This window comes from Physcomitrium patens, chromosome 12 (assembly GCF_059467195.1).
Source record: "Physcomitrium patens ecotype Gransden chromosome 12, ASM5946719v1, whole genome shotgun sequence".
NCBI lineage: Eukaryota > Viridiplantae > Streptophyta > Bryopsida > Funariales > Funariaceae > Physcomitrium > Physcomitrium patens.
Window position 1 is genome coordinate 4,052,879 of NC_143421.1, and position 14,237 is coordinate 4,067,115.

The 14,237-nt window shown below is 40.6% G+C and overlaps 1 protein-coding gene across 1 annotated transcript; it reads left to right on the forward strand.

The window, feature by feature from the left end:
- The first annotated feature begins 541 nt into the window (after positions 1–541).
- LOC112289836 (uncharacterized) lies at positions 542–10,979 on the forward strand. Its single transcript, XM_024535482.3, has 17 exons — positions 542–678; positions 1,410–2,149; positions 2,436–4,252; positions 4,437–4,718; positions 4,885–5,157; positions 5,455–5,586; positions 5,810–6,094; positions 6,404–6,676; positions 6,867–7,046; positions 7,173–7,502; positions 7,707–7,865; positions 8,117–8,524; positions 8,739–8,908; positions 9,099–9,227; positions 9,353–10,288; positions 10,415–10,476; positions 10,582–10,979. The coding sequence occupies exons 2-15, from the start codon at positions 1,483–1,485 to the stop codon at positions 10,176–10,178; spliced, it is 5,931 nt and encodes a 1,976-aa protein (XP_024391250.2). The 5' UTR covers positions 542–678; positions 1,410–1,482; the 3' UTR covers positions 10,179–10,288; positions 10,415–10,476; positions 10,582–10,979.
- Positions 10,980–14,237: the final 3,258 nt, after the last annotated feature.

The following is a 14,237-nucleotide window of genomic DNA, read 5'->3' on the forward strand; positions in this document are numbered from 1 at the left end:
ATGTCATTTGTGAAATTTGAAGTTCACAATCGTAATTGAAAACGTGACAGCCTGATCATTTCTCAGGGAAGTAAACACAAAGTGGCTTAGCTCCTATTGTGAAGCAAATTTCAACTACCAATTACGAGCAGGAATGATCCGATAATGTAGTCGCTTAAACTAAATGTGAAAGCCAAAACCTGGTTGAAAACGCACTGGCCACGCTGGAGAACACATCGGCAGACTTGGCCCAGGGCCATTTAACGACCTGTGCCACATGGCCACTATAACGGTTAGGGAGTAGGCCGTAGTCCCTGCGTAAGGACTTTCAGCCTCCTCTGCCATGGTGTCTCTCACCTTCCCTCCCTCGCTGCCTTGAAAACCGGCTTCCTCGATAGCTGCACCAGATTGTGAATGCTCGTTCTTTACCCGAAATCAAAATTTCTGTAGTTTTCGAATTGATCTTCCCAATGAGCTATCTTTCCAGCGCAGGCATTGTGTGGAGAATGATTCTGTAGTTATAGACACTTCCCTCAATTGAAAGGAGTTGAATCAGAGGTGCATGAATGGTAGTTACTGTGGAAAGAACATATGAAGAGCAATGACTTGGAGTACGTGACGCGCTCTACAGAATGTAGAGTTTGATATGAAGACGAATTTTATATGACGGATCTCTGCGGTTTTGTGGGTCGTGGATAGGTATACTGCCAGCTGTGTGTGTGAGAGTGAGAGAGAAGCTTGAGTACGTAGTTTTTGATCCTTTCGGGCTGAAATTTGGGCTGATTTGGATTAGGTGCTGGAAGCGAGGGCACACCAGGTAGGACTGCATGGAAACCGCATTTGAAACGACCAGCAACCAGCAGCAGGACTGAGATTACAATATAACTGCCTCAGCACTCGTGACTGATAGATCGGCAGACTTGTTTAGAATAAACTCTCGAATCAGTTTTAGGTCATGAGTGTCGGTTCCGGTGGGCCGAGGGGGGGGATGGTGAAACACAGCGATGAATATGTGGTTGTTCTGTGCTGTATGCTCTTCCTCTGAAACTTCACAAGGAGTAATTGTAGCTTGTTGACATTGTAATAATAATCCCGCAATCCTTGTCTGTTGCTTCTCAATCTTTCCTGGGAACTTGGAAGTAAAGATTTTTCAGCTCCGTTCGGGGTTAATATTTTCTATGCACCCTATGCGTGTCATTAGGGTGTGCTCGCCACATTCTGTAATTTGTTTCGCAACATGTTTTCAAAAAACATCTCCTTAGTTTAGTGATTATGGCGCTGATTATTTAAAATTAACTATTTTATGTTATAAATCCGAAGGGATTGCATCGTATCTGTGCTATTTTCTTGATTAGTTCAGAATGGTGGTATGTTCAATCCCCCTTGCTGTCCCTATGTCAAATTTCTAACTCAATTTTTGTGGAACGCAGAGCTTTAAGCTGCACTGGAGATGCTTGAAGTTCTTGCAAATTAACTCAGATGATCTTTCAATTCTGATGAAGCATGGATGGGCCAGTTTTACCTTTAACATTTTATTGCCGCAATGCGCAGCTGTGTTTGTCCAATGCCACTGAATTGCAGAAATCGGGCTTTGGAGAGGAGGAGCTTCAGCACCTTAGAACCTTCACGACGCTGGTTACAGAAACCATACCCTCACATCCGAATTATCGTCCTGAGGACAAACAGGTTCTAGAGCTGCATGCATTTCTCCCCGACGCCTCTGAACGGATCAGAGAACTTGAAGGGCATTGCGTGGAGCTCGCTTGTGATCGTCCTCAGTCTGCAACTCATGGAAGCCACAGCAACAGACATTCGAAGCCACCACTAAATATATCAGTTCCCAATAGATCACTTTCAAAGACTGCAACAGGGGGGCCGCTACACTGCAACACATCATCTTCTGTTTCTATGACGAAGCCGCAAAAGAGCGTACGAATTGCAAGCACATCTAGGTCACTAAAACACTCCCTAGCGGAGAAGGACCACAAGTGGGATGTTAACTCCTCGTCCAACTTGCAGGAAATCTACGGAACAGTTCTGGCCAAGAGTACAACCCCGCCGCGTCCTGTTTCTCTCAACCAGAGATCGAAGGATGCTAAATCTCCCCTGCAGCACTCTCAATCCGGAAAGGAAATTACTAGGTCTTCGGTTTTACAGCACTCTGCAGCAGGTTAGTAACTGTAAATATCAAGGCTGAGCTCAGCCGGCAGTGAGTGCTCTTGTGTTATGGTCTATTGAAGATGAAAGTGTTTTGCTTCCTTTAAAGTGGACATAAGTAGCCTAGACTTGCTTGTATCCTCATCATGTATGCCATATTTAAATTGTTTCATTAAATCCTTTCCATAGTCTGAAAAAATACAATACTTGTGTATGTAATGTTGTAGTTAATAGTTAGCTCGTGAAACATTTCACAAACATAACTTGATAGGATAGTGTAAATCGGTTATCTTGTACAGGTGAGCTTATGCCTTACCTACCGAAGAATCGAGATATGTTAAGGGTGAGAGGGGGAAGAGGTGCAGCTACATTAAGCACCAGTAGACGCTGCAAAAACGCAGAGAGACAGCCATCACAGGCGAAGAACGCAGAAATGACCTCCTGTGGATCCGGTCATGAATCTCCGGCATATGAAAAATCTAGCATTGCATATGAAGGTACTGAGGGTGGGGATAAAGATCATGGTGGCCAAGTGGAGTGCACCGGAACCTCTCAGGAAGTGATGCCACCCAAGTCGAGAACACAGGTGATAAGCAAGCACAAGCTTGCAAAACATGCCGCTGGTGGACGAACTAGTATGAGAGCAGGTGAGGACCGGGCTGAGACTTTGGAGCAAGAGAGCGGTGGCAATGTGGGTGCTGTGGGGACCAACCAGGAAGAGGATGAAACTGATTATGAAAATTTTGACGGTTTTCGAACTGGCTATGGTGATGAATGTGTTGAGTCGGATAGCTTGAAACACAGCCACCTCAGTAGGAAGAAGCAGCATGAGGATCACCAACGGCATGAGTCTCGGAGCAATGGTTTGCAAGAGTGGAAAGGAGATTTTGTTGGAAATTCTGAGAGGATGAATAGAGGATTTGATGAGGATGAGACACCGAGCGATAGCCCTGCAACAGCCTCGCAGTTAACGCGTAAACACAGCATAGAGGGAAGGGTAGACAATCGACCAGCATCTGCACCACGGAGAATGCAAGGGGGACTGGCGTATCGCAAATCTAAAGAAGCAGGTGAAAATTTGGATGATGTAGAGATCAAGAAAAGAGAGTCCAGAGTGTTTTTGGGTGCGACAGTCGAGCATGACAAACTCTCTTTTCTGGTACCAGAATTGCAAAGAGGAATGAAGGAGGATTGTGAACATTTCCGTCAGGAAATGCGGCTTCTTAAGGAAAAAGCTCAAGATTCTAGAATCAGAGAAGTGGGTGTTGAGGGATTGACAGAGATATCGCAGCTTCGATTGGTAGATGAGATAGATTTTGCCTGTGTTGATCCTAGCCGAATAAAGCATAACAGAGGCCAAGCCCCACGCGACATAGCCAATGTTTGTGCAGTGCATGGAACTGTAAGAGCATCACCTTGCATAAATAGGTTCAGAGGAGGGTATACTCCTGTCAACCACGGTGCTCTTGATCCTGCCGCAGTGCATCATGACGATCAACCTGGTCGTGCACATCCACCACAGACGAGCCCATCCGTTACCGCAAGTGGCTCTACCTCTGGATCCTCCGGAACCTCCCTCCCTCTCTCCCATTACATTCAGAAACTGAAGAATTTCTCCCCCGATTCTCAGCTTGGGTCCACCAATCGCGAATGGCTATCTCCTGTTAACAAGCCCGCCAGAGAGGGTTCAAATCACTGCGACTATCAAGAAAAAGTTACCCTCGAGGATACAGAAGAGTTGCCAACTTCAAATGAGCCAAGGAATGGCTCGAGTGATTCCTCGGCAACTCCGCCACTGTCAGGGGGATCTGCATCAGCAATTCTTGTGCCTGCGTCTGCTAATTCCTCGAATAGCTCTCGTGGGATTCCTCGCTCCCAGTCGCGACTGGCGAACAGATTTGGGCCTGTGAGGACATCAACGCTCTACGCATCCCTTGCTCATCCGACTCCTCTAGCGAGCACTACGAAGTTCAAGTCTTCACAAGTGGACTCTGGGTACATTGCCCTGCTAAACTCAAATCCTAAGTCCCATCATGAACACGAGGAAAAGGCCGCGGCAACGTTTACCACTTTCAATGACCAGGTTCCGCGTATGTACTTCCAGAGGGACATCGAGGTAATTTCATCAAGTTTTGTAGCTGGTTAACTGCTTGTAATACAACCTCATGCATAAATTACCTGTTAATCAAGATATAAAGTTTTGGTAGAATTCAACAATCAGATATTCAAGTATAACTGGCGCCCTAGCTATTGCTATGGTAGTGTTCTCATGAGTGAGAGGGCTTTGGTTTGTTTTGAAGAATCATCCGTCATTGGAAGGGAAAGATGACAAGATGAACAACGTTCAGCGCTTGCTTGGTGAGTTGAAGGGTTCGGTGGAGGGTATGGAAATACGACTGGAGATAGACGGGCAGGGGTGGCGGGGGCGTTTGGATGGATTGGAGAAGGTACTTGAAAACATGAGGGAAGAAGCAGATGATGAGATTATAGCTGCCAAGCACAGTCTTCGGAATGAAATGAAGGTAAAGCTGGGCGATCTCATGGCGGAGATGGAGAAAATCCGACGTCAAGAGAGAAATGAGGTACATTGTTATTCTAATAATTGTGTTTGCTTGATCTTTAGAAGTATGTGCCGCGTTTTATAGTCGTGTACTTGGTTGCTGCTTCAGAGTAACATAATGCGAAGAAGTGTGTGCCCTCTATTTGTACTAAAGAATGATGATGAATTGGATAAGTCTTGTACCTCAGGTAGAAGTTATGATGGAGGAAAGGATTGAAAAGCAGCTCCAGTCACATAGAGATACCAAAAGCTCTGTTGAGACGGGCGATGAGGTTCGTCTTTTGTGGGCTGAAGTGGAAGCTCTTGTGAAGAGTAGAGAGGAGATGCAACGTCATGTGGAGCATCTTACATCTATAGCTCAAAAAGCGCAGGAGCACGCCGATCGAGAGCATGACATGCTTAAGACAGAGAATGAATACCTTCGCCAACAGTTGCAATCTCTCAAAAATGACGGTGCTCAGGTTAGGCAGCTTCCTTCTCGTCAAATTGTCCCGCTTTTCCCATTATTATATTCTGTAGCTACCGATTAAGGAGGATCTACGGAACATATGCTATGAAATGCTGTAGTAGACTCAGCATAGCGTGATGTTGACTATTTGGACCTCCAGACTTGTAATTATGAGGAAGGTAAAGAAGGATAAGAAAATCGTAGCTGATGAGCTTTATCTACGCAATAAATTGACTGTATTACTATGCCACTCCCATTTCATTCTATCAATTGATAACCACGCTGAAACTTGTTTCACGTTATGGCGCAGATTAGGTTGGAAACTGAGGACTTCCGAGTAGAGCGAGAAGACTTAAGACTAGCAGTGGATATGCTGAGGAGAGAGGGATCTGACGTGAAATTAGAGATTCAGAGTCGTAAACAAGTGGAGAAGCTTATTGAGGTGATTACACTCTATTTTTAAATCGACATTATAGATTACTATAATTGAAGGCAGGTTGGTACTTGAGATTAGATGTTTTAATGGATTGAAATGCAGTTGCTGTTAAGATGAGAAGGATGAGGTACCGATCATGATCTCTTTCGGAGCTTGTTTGTGGTAAATACTTTCATTCTGCAGTACACCTTGAAGGCTAAGTTTTTATTTATTTTTGAATAACTTGCAGGTGGAGTTGGGGAATATACGATCAGAATTAGCAAAGTTGCAAGAGGAAATAAAAGATATGGAGCGACAGAAGGGGGCGTCGCAAATAGAAGGTGGTCGGGAGCGTGTATTGATTATGGAGAGAGTAGAGAGTTTGTCACAGCTTTACTTGGGTGGCTTGGAGGGACTCAGAGCAGATTTTTGTGACGTGAAATTCAACTGTCGAGATCGAATTCAGGAATTTGAAAACAAATGGAAAGAATTTCAAAAACATCAACCAGAAGAGTCCACCTTCGCAACTAAACAGGTCAATGAAAGCCATCACATACAAGCAATACCTTGCACGATGTTCCAATTTAGTCTTCAATGTGTGAATACTTTTAATCGCTTCCATTTGAAAACGAGCGATACTGAATCGCCAACAGCTTTCATATATATATATATATATATATATAGAGGAGGTAAAGCTGGCACTAGCACTGACTTCTGATTGCCTGCTCTAATCCTCACCAGAAATTCGGACAGATTTAAACTACCCAACGTGGTTGTAAGGCCATTGTTGGTTATCTGTGACTGATTTGAAATTTGTGGGATATTTTGGACTGTTTTATGGCAGATGCTTGTGGATGAGCTGGATCACTTCCGAGGCGAGATAGCAGAGATGGTAGAGGTTGAGCGCGGTATTCTGCGACACACCCTTGACCGGGAGAGTGATTCAGTGCATCGCCAAGTCAAGGAGTTGCTCTTTAACAGCAAGGGTGACTTCGTGAGTGTCCTAAAGCTTGACGTTCAGAAGTGGTTGCAGGGTCACCATGAGAAAGTCTTCGTGATGACTGAATCTCTGAAGCAAGATCTCGATAACTTGAAAAACAAACTCTGTCGAACGCAGGTTAATTTTTCGTTAACATTCTTTGTGAAGCTATAATTGAGGAAGATCTTGCGTAGAATCCAGCTGACGCTCTGGATGTCATTGAGAAATGTGTCGCACGTGCTGAATCATGAGGGAAGATTTTTTTTTGGCTTGGCAACAATAGAACTGATTTGAAATCGTTGTAAAATACGATTTAAATATTTTGCAGGAAGGAGCTGAGGATCTTATTCAGATAATTTCAGCAGCTGAGGTCCAGAGGGATTTGTCTGCTGCTGCTGCTGCTGATGCCTCCTTATCCGCAAAAAAGGCCAGTGAATCTTTGATGGACGTGACTACAAACATAAACAGCGAGATGACTACTGCTCATCACAGAATTAAGCAATTTCAGGTAATTGTAATCTGTAAAGCTTGCGACAAGTCTTTTGAAAAGTGAACTTCCAGTTCGAAATGAAGATTGCAGTGGACTCTGGGACTGTAACGTCATAGTGAACGAATGTGCCGATCGTGGTTGCAGGAGAATTTGACAGTTGAATACAACGTTGTGGTCTCTGCAATGAGAGAAGCTCAAAATTTGAGTAAGGAATTGCAGAGAGAAAAAGAAGCTGCTCTTGAGGGGGTCCAAGAAGCACGACAAAGGCAGAAGGAATTGCAAGACTTCTTGGAAAAAGAGGGTTCCAAATTATTGATTACCTTGACGGAGGTCCAGAAAGAGCGTGACACCGCATCGCAAGCTGCTTTAGAGGCAACATCCTCGGCCACGAAGGCAGCAGAGGTTTTGGCTCAAATAATGGATTCTTACAACTTGGAAATGGCGAAGGCACGAGTCATGAGCATAGAACTTCAGGTAGAAAACGTAACAAATACTAGTTTTGCTCGAGGAAAGAATATGCCATTTAGAAGGTTTGTTGTTGGTGGTTTATTCAGCTCAATTTGCGCTCCCTCATGCATACCCTGGTTGTATCCAATCTATTAAGAATATTGAGCTTCCACTATTCCTCAGTACTTACGAGATCATCAAGCTGAAAACCATAAATGCGCATTTCTATAGACGGAGGAGTCAATCAGTGGTCTTGCGGCTATGGTGAAGGAGCTTCAAGAGTATAGAAACTATTATAGCGAAGAGAAGAAAAGGCGTATGGTTCTCAAGCAGCAAGAGAACAAGCGGAAGGAGCAACAATGGAACGGCGAAATAAGCGAGATCAATCAGGTGACAATCTAATTTGTAATCGTTTTCGTCCCAAATCAAGCAATTGCCCCTAGCAAGCACTCTCGTGTAACTTGCTTACCTGTTTACTGCTGGCTTGAGGAGCGTTTGATCCTCGAAATCAGAAAATTATCCATATTCCTGCTTTAGGCAAAGAAATTTCATATAGACAGTGTTCTAAAAATTACATGAGTAGGGTATTACAGTAACGAGAACGAATCATAAATGCAACCCATTTTATTTCACGTCTACAGGTGGTTCGAGTTGTAGAGAAGAGAGTGCTCGAAGTTTGTGGAGATCACACAGAAATAAGGAAAAGGCTTAAGAAATGTGAAGGAGCCCAAATGGACTTGGTTCACACTGTAGAGGAGGTGAGTTCAACCACGAATGAGCTTGCGAAAACCGTCAGTGGTTGGCTACCAAAATACGAATCTGCAGCTCGCATGGTAAACAACCTTTCTTGCAAAGTGGAGCTCGCAGAAGAAAAGCTCGAAGGCCTCACTGATGGCCAAAGCCTAGCAGAGCACATCTCCCGGGTTGCCGAAACGAAAGTACAAGGTTTGAAAGAGGTTGTGTTATCCAGTGCAGCCATAAAGGATATTGGCCAAGACCTTCGGGACCTTCATGAGCATGTAGAGAGCAGTGACCGCGACCACTGTCAGGTTTACATCCCATTCAACCAAATGTTTAACAGTGGAACACTTGACACATTTAGTTTGCTAAGATCAACTAGTTCGTCTCAATTTTAACGCGAATTGTTAAACTTCGGATACTCTTATTGTTTCACATGGGTTTGTTAAGTCCACCTAAATTTCATTATGGAATTTTACACCAAAGTTCACTGAGTATGAGGCATCCATTTATATCCAATTCCAGGCAATCGGGGAGGTTGCAATGCGCGTGACTGTGCTAGAACGTACCATAAGCCATGGACCAGCTGGTCAGCCTAGCCCTAGATTGTCTTTGAAGGTGGAATACGTAGACAATGCTGAAGCCCGAAAGCCAGGAATGGGGTCGCTATGCCAAAACGTCGAGGCACTGGAGAGGTGTTTTCTTGTCCTTCTCTTTATAAACCCAACCTGCTTTCTAAAACCGGCTTTGCCTCTTTACGCATGACATCTACAAACGATGTTGCCGCGTTACTGCCATTGCGAGAAATTATACAAAAAAAAGAAAGAAGAAAGAAAAGCGTAGAGGCTCCGCGTGAATGTTCTAAAATAACAGCAACAAATGCAGGAAAGCGGAATTCATGACGGAGCACACTGGAACTTCAGTCGGTGGTCATGAGCTTGCAACCGATTCTCGTCTTCTTGGACTGGAGAGCCGTATTGAACATGTTGCATCAGCAACATTTACAAATCTCCGGTGGGTCTACCTATTTCCTGGCAACACCTTAGCAATCATTTCCTTAGTAGACGGAAGTATCTGAAATCCAAATCAATATTCCTGATATTCTAATCCAAACTTCACCTTGTCTGCATTGCCATCAGTCTACTGGATAGCAAGGTAGATCGTGTATCATTAGGCATGCAATCTGCTGTTGAGGGGGCTGCTCTGGCGGAGAGCAAGTGCGGAGCTTTGGGCGCGGAGCTTGTCAAAGTATTCCGTATGCTAACAGCATGCAAGAACCCGACCTACAGCGGCAGCTTAGCAAACCGGCAAAAGTCAAACATTAAAACCCGACGTGGACGAAGCCTCTCACCTCCCGCTCTAAGCCCCAACCCCCAGCTTGACAGTCGAAGCCAATCACCTCGGATTCGATCCAACGACAGAAGGTGCAACAACAAAGCTCTTTTCTCTCCGACTAGACGACCCCGTGTTTCCGTCCCTTCAAACCGGCTAAAAGGTGGAGCTGGACAAAAGAGAGCAGCCATGTATCGTAATATAACTCAGAATGAGAAAGCCGACATGAGGAAAACCATCGTGGGCTCAGATTCTGGAAAAATGACTACAGTGGACCAAGTCGAAGGCCACAGCACGTGCTCCGGAGCATCCGAGGAGGGCAGCAGCCCCAACAAGACAATTTCTTACTACCTACGGACCTCTTTACACGACCCATTCATGGGTTGCAAATTACATACGCAGGAATCACAGCAAGCTGTGCACGATAGGCCAGAGTCACAGGCAAGCGAGAATCCTTTCCAGCTCAAACCTCGTTCCCCTTTGGAGGAACGGCCTGGCAGCGGGGACAAACCTGGAAAGCCGAACTCAGCGCTTCGCCTTGGAACAGCCCGTATGCACGTAAATGTCACCCATCGATCACCAGCTGTGAGCCAATCCCAGAAACGCGAGAATTTAATCGCCGTGCAGTCGTGAAGTATCTCCACCGATGTTCACGAGTACCAACAGCCTCGGCACTTCCAGTTCGACCACATCGATCGGTTCTGCGGAGATTTTCGGAGATTCAGATAAAATCGTGCAAATGAGTACGTGAATTCACCGCATCAGATCTTGCCTCTAGTGTCCTTTCACAACAAACTATGAGCTGATCGTTAGTTAAGATACTTTTCAACTTCTCAATCTTAATGACTTTTAATTCAATGGGTGTTCAGGTAACTTAGGTGCACACGCTCAACCGGAGGTCCTAGAAACGATCACATGTTCTCAAATCCAAGTAAGTGATCCTCTAGGTTCCTCTAGACCAAAACTTTGCGAATGTTTTGGAAGGCTTGCGATGCATCAGAGTTTGTTCACTGTTGATGAATTCTGCAACGTGCAGGAAATTCAATCTTTAAAAACCAGGTCCAGGATTCCAGGAAAGGTCTCGCCCTTGGTGTTTGTTGGCCGACGTGTCGGTAGAAAATACGTCGATGTGTGGAAAATCGCTCATCCGTTAACCCTTTTCAGATCCCGAGGATTTATTGTATTGTGTAGATGTGTTTCAAAACGCCTGTGAGTAAAAGTGATTCGGGGAATACAAGTTGTAGATAACTAGCAATAGATTATACCGATATGTTAGGATTTATCCACATAGTTACCAGTTCGTGTTTAATGGATTGAAAATAGGTTTTGCAGATATAAATATAGATTGATCAAATTCATAGATAATTCATGGTTGTATTCTAGTCTTTGTGAAGATGGGCTTGAAATATGGCAGATCAAACTTTTGGAGTTTTAGTATTGAGAAACTTTTGAGATTATGATATTTCCTTTCCTTAATTGAATACATTAATGCTTGCTATTTTTGGTTAAGAAATTCCAATTCATCCAGTTTGTAAATGTTTGTGTTAAAAACACAACTCAATAATAGACCAATTTAAATTGAAGCTGCTTGTTTATATATATGTATATATATATATATATATATACATATACACACACATACAATACTTTTTTCATAACCATCCCATCAAATTGATATTCTTTTCTTTAATAAAATTTACAAATACAATATATTTAATTTTCTTAAAGAATAAATTATTTTTTTGTATTTTGAATTCAATTAATTATTTAAAATAAAATTATATAGTAAAATTTTTTAAAACTTTACAACTTAGTAATTTTTCAAAGTACTATTTTATTTTATTATGAATAATAAGCTTTCTAGCATATGACATCTATAAATGTTAATGATCTATTAAAAAAAAATATTTATTTTATATTATAAAAGAAATATATATATTTTTATTTATATTTATTTTTCTATATATATATATATATATATATTGAATATAAATATTTATTTTATAATTTATAATAAAAATATTTTTTTAAAATTTAATATATTAAAACATTTTAAGTTAAAAATCAAAAACTAAATTATTTTATATTTTTATTAAAATTTCTAAGATATGAAAAAAATAAAAAATATGTGGTAATTTTATTTAATATAGATATAATTTGATTTAAAAAATAGGTTTTAAACTAATATATATTAAAACTTCTTCATTTATATTGATTTCCATTACTCTTATTTTTTGTACATTTGATGTCATAGTATCTTTTATAGATTATTGATTATTCTTTATTGTATTGCAATGCATTCTTTTATCAAATACTAAATTCGAGCAAATTTTCATCTTCATTGTAAATACAATACAACCTTCAAAATTCATCTACTTAAGTATAAGTATAAACCAAACTATAAATTTTTTTACAATATATCTTGTCTTTGTCAAAAAAAAACAAATGAACAAATTCAACCAAAATAAATAACCATATATATAGACTTATGGATTATAAACCATCCAAAATTATATCTATTTTATTGCAAGCTTTCCAAATCTTTGTTCTATTAGATTCAAGTCCAAGAATTTTCTTTATGTCTTGAATTGATTCTTTAGTTTTAAAACTAAACTCAAATTGTATTAAATATTTCAACATTTTATTACTCTTGAAGACATGCACATCTCATCACTTATACATATGTCATTGTTGTTTGGTATCATCTTAACAACATTCATTCCATGACATAATCTAAGGCACAATACAATTTCCAACCTAAAGCTTCTACAATTAATTACTGATACCATAATACTTTTCATGCCACAAACAATCATCTCTCACCAATCATCTTCTTCACCATATTTGATTGTTTGCAACTCTCAATACTGTTCTTTCAATTAATTAGACAAACCTTAAAAACTCTCTTATTTTCTTCACTTTTCTTCTTCTATTATACATGAAATGTCAAAATAGCAACTTTAACATTCACCTCATCTCTTCCTACTACAACAATAGTTTCCAATTTTTCCACATTCAACTATAAGAATAAAATCTTAATAATAAAAGTCAATGCTCAATCACTTGAAATTACACTCTAGTCTATTATTTTTTGTACTAAAACTTCAAATCATGTCCTTAGGATTACAAATTCTGGCCAAAAGAAATCTAAACTTCAATATTTATTTTATTTAGAAGCTATCAAAACCTCAAATCTACCTCATAAAAATCAAATGCTTGCACTTTAACTTCAAACAACTGCAATAATCAATGCAATGCATTTACTTAAGTATAAGGAGTCAAAATCCTATGCTCTCAAAATTACTCTTGTTCTTTGATCTTGCTGTGTAATCCACCTCATACCTCTCTACCCCACTCTAATAAAATTCTACATATATTCTATTCTACAATTGCCATAAGAATTCACATAATGCCATCTGTGATTGTCGTTTTACTTATTCTACAATTCTTTCTAGAATAAACCTATATAGGGGAATTCGAACATAGGGAAAGACTAAGCGAATGAATTTCACTTGTTAGGGTCACACAATTAACTGTATTCTGAACCACTAATATACTAAGAAATACTACAATACTTCCTCCCAGTAACAATACCCTTTCATCAACTGATAACCACAATGTGCAACCCTGCACTCTCAAAAGACCGCTCAAAATTCAATAAATTCCATCCAACACCAGGAATAACAGACTTCATTCCAACCAATCTGAATTCACAGAATTCCTGTAATCACAAACTTCCTCTGTCGAAACACACACACACAACTCTCAATAAACAACAATCATAATCTTCCATCCATAATCAATCTTCTAATAACTTCTCATATAATTCAATCACTGAGTACTCCAATTACATAATCAATAACTCATAAATCAATCACTGATTTATTCCACAGATTCACTTCTCAGTATTCAGAAACTATCCATTACTCTTCAACAATAAAGAAAACAAAAAAATAAAGAAGAAGCACGAGGCTTAACCCTAGCTCATGACTATCAGTCTGGCCCTTCGACAAACTTCTACAACTTTTATATAATTGCTACTGATTTCCAGATTCTAACCATAATCCTATAATAACCGCTTTTAATAACTGAATCAATCATCCATCCTCCTTAACTGACTATTCTATGAACTATTAGTTTATTTTACCAATATCTTATAAAAATGAACTAATATCTATTCTACATAGCCCCACTCCTATTTGTGCAACGTCCTTGCAAACACACAATGGATTCCTATCTAAAAACTACTTAACAAAATTCTACAAAATTACTAATTCCTCTGGCCCACCCAATTAATCATTTGCTGTATTATCGAATGTAGGTTCCATCGATTCTGGTTCTAAATTCAAATTTTTCTCCTCTTTCAATCTGTCCATCGGCTCCTTCCTCAGCTAGTTTGATAGATCTTCATTATACTCACCCAATTCACGGACTTGAGCCTTTAGTTTCAAGATCTGGGCATCACGGAGTTCCAACTGATGCTGCTGTTGACTCATCCATTTTGGAACATCTTCAATTGACACTTGAGACTGACTTCTCACTGTTAACTCTTTCGTCAATTTTGTCACCTCAGCTTGTAAAACTTCGATTTCAGACCTCAACTTCTTCGTTTTGCATCTGGATTGGTCACTCAATGTTTCTTTCTCTTTCGTTAATAACTCTGCCTTGTCTCCTTCCGCCTGCAACTGGCAT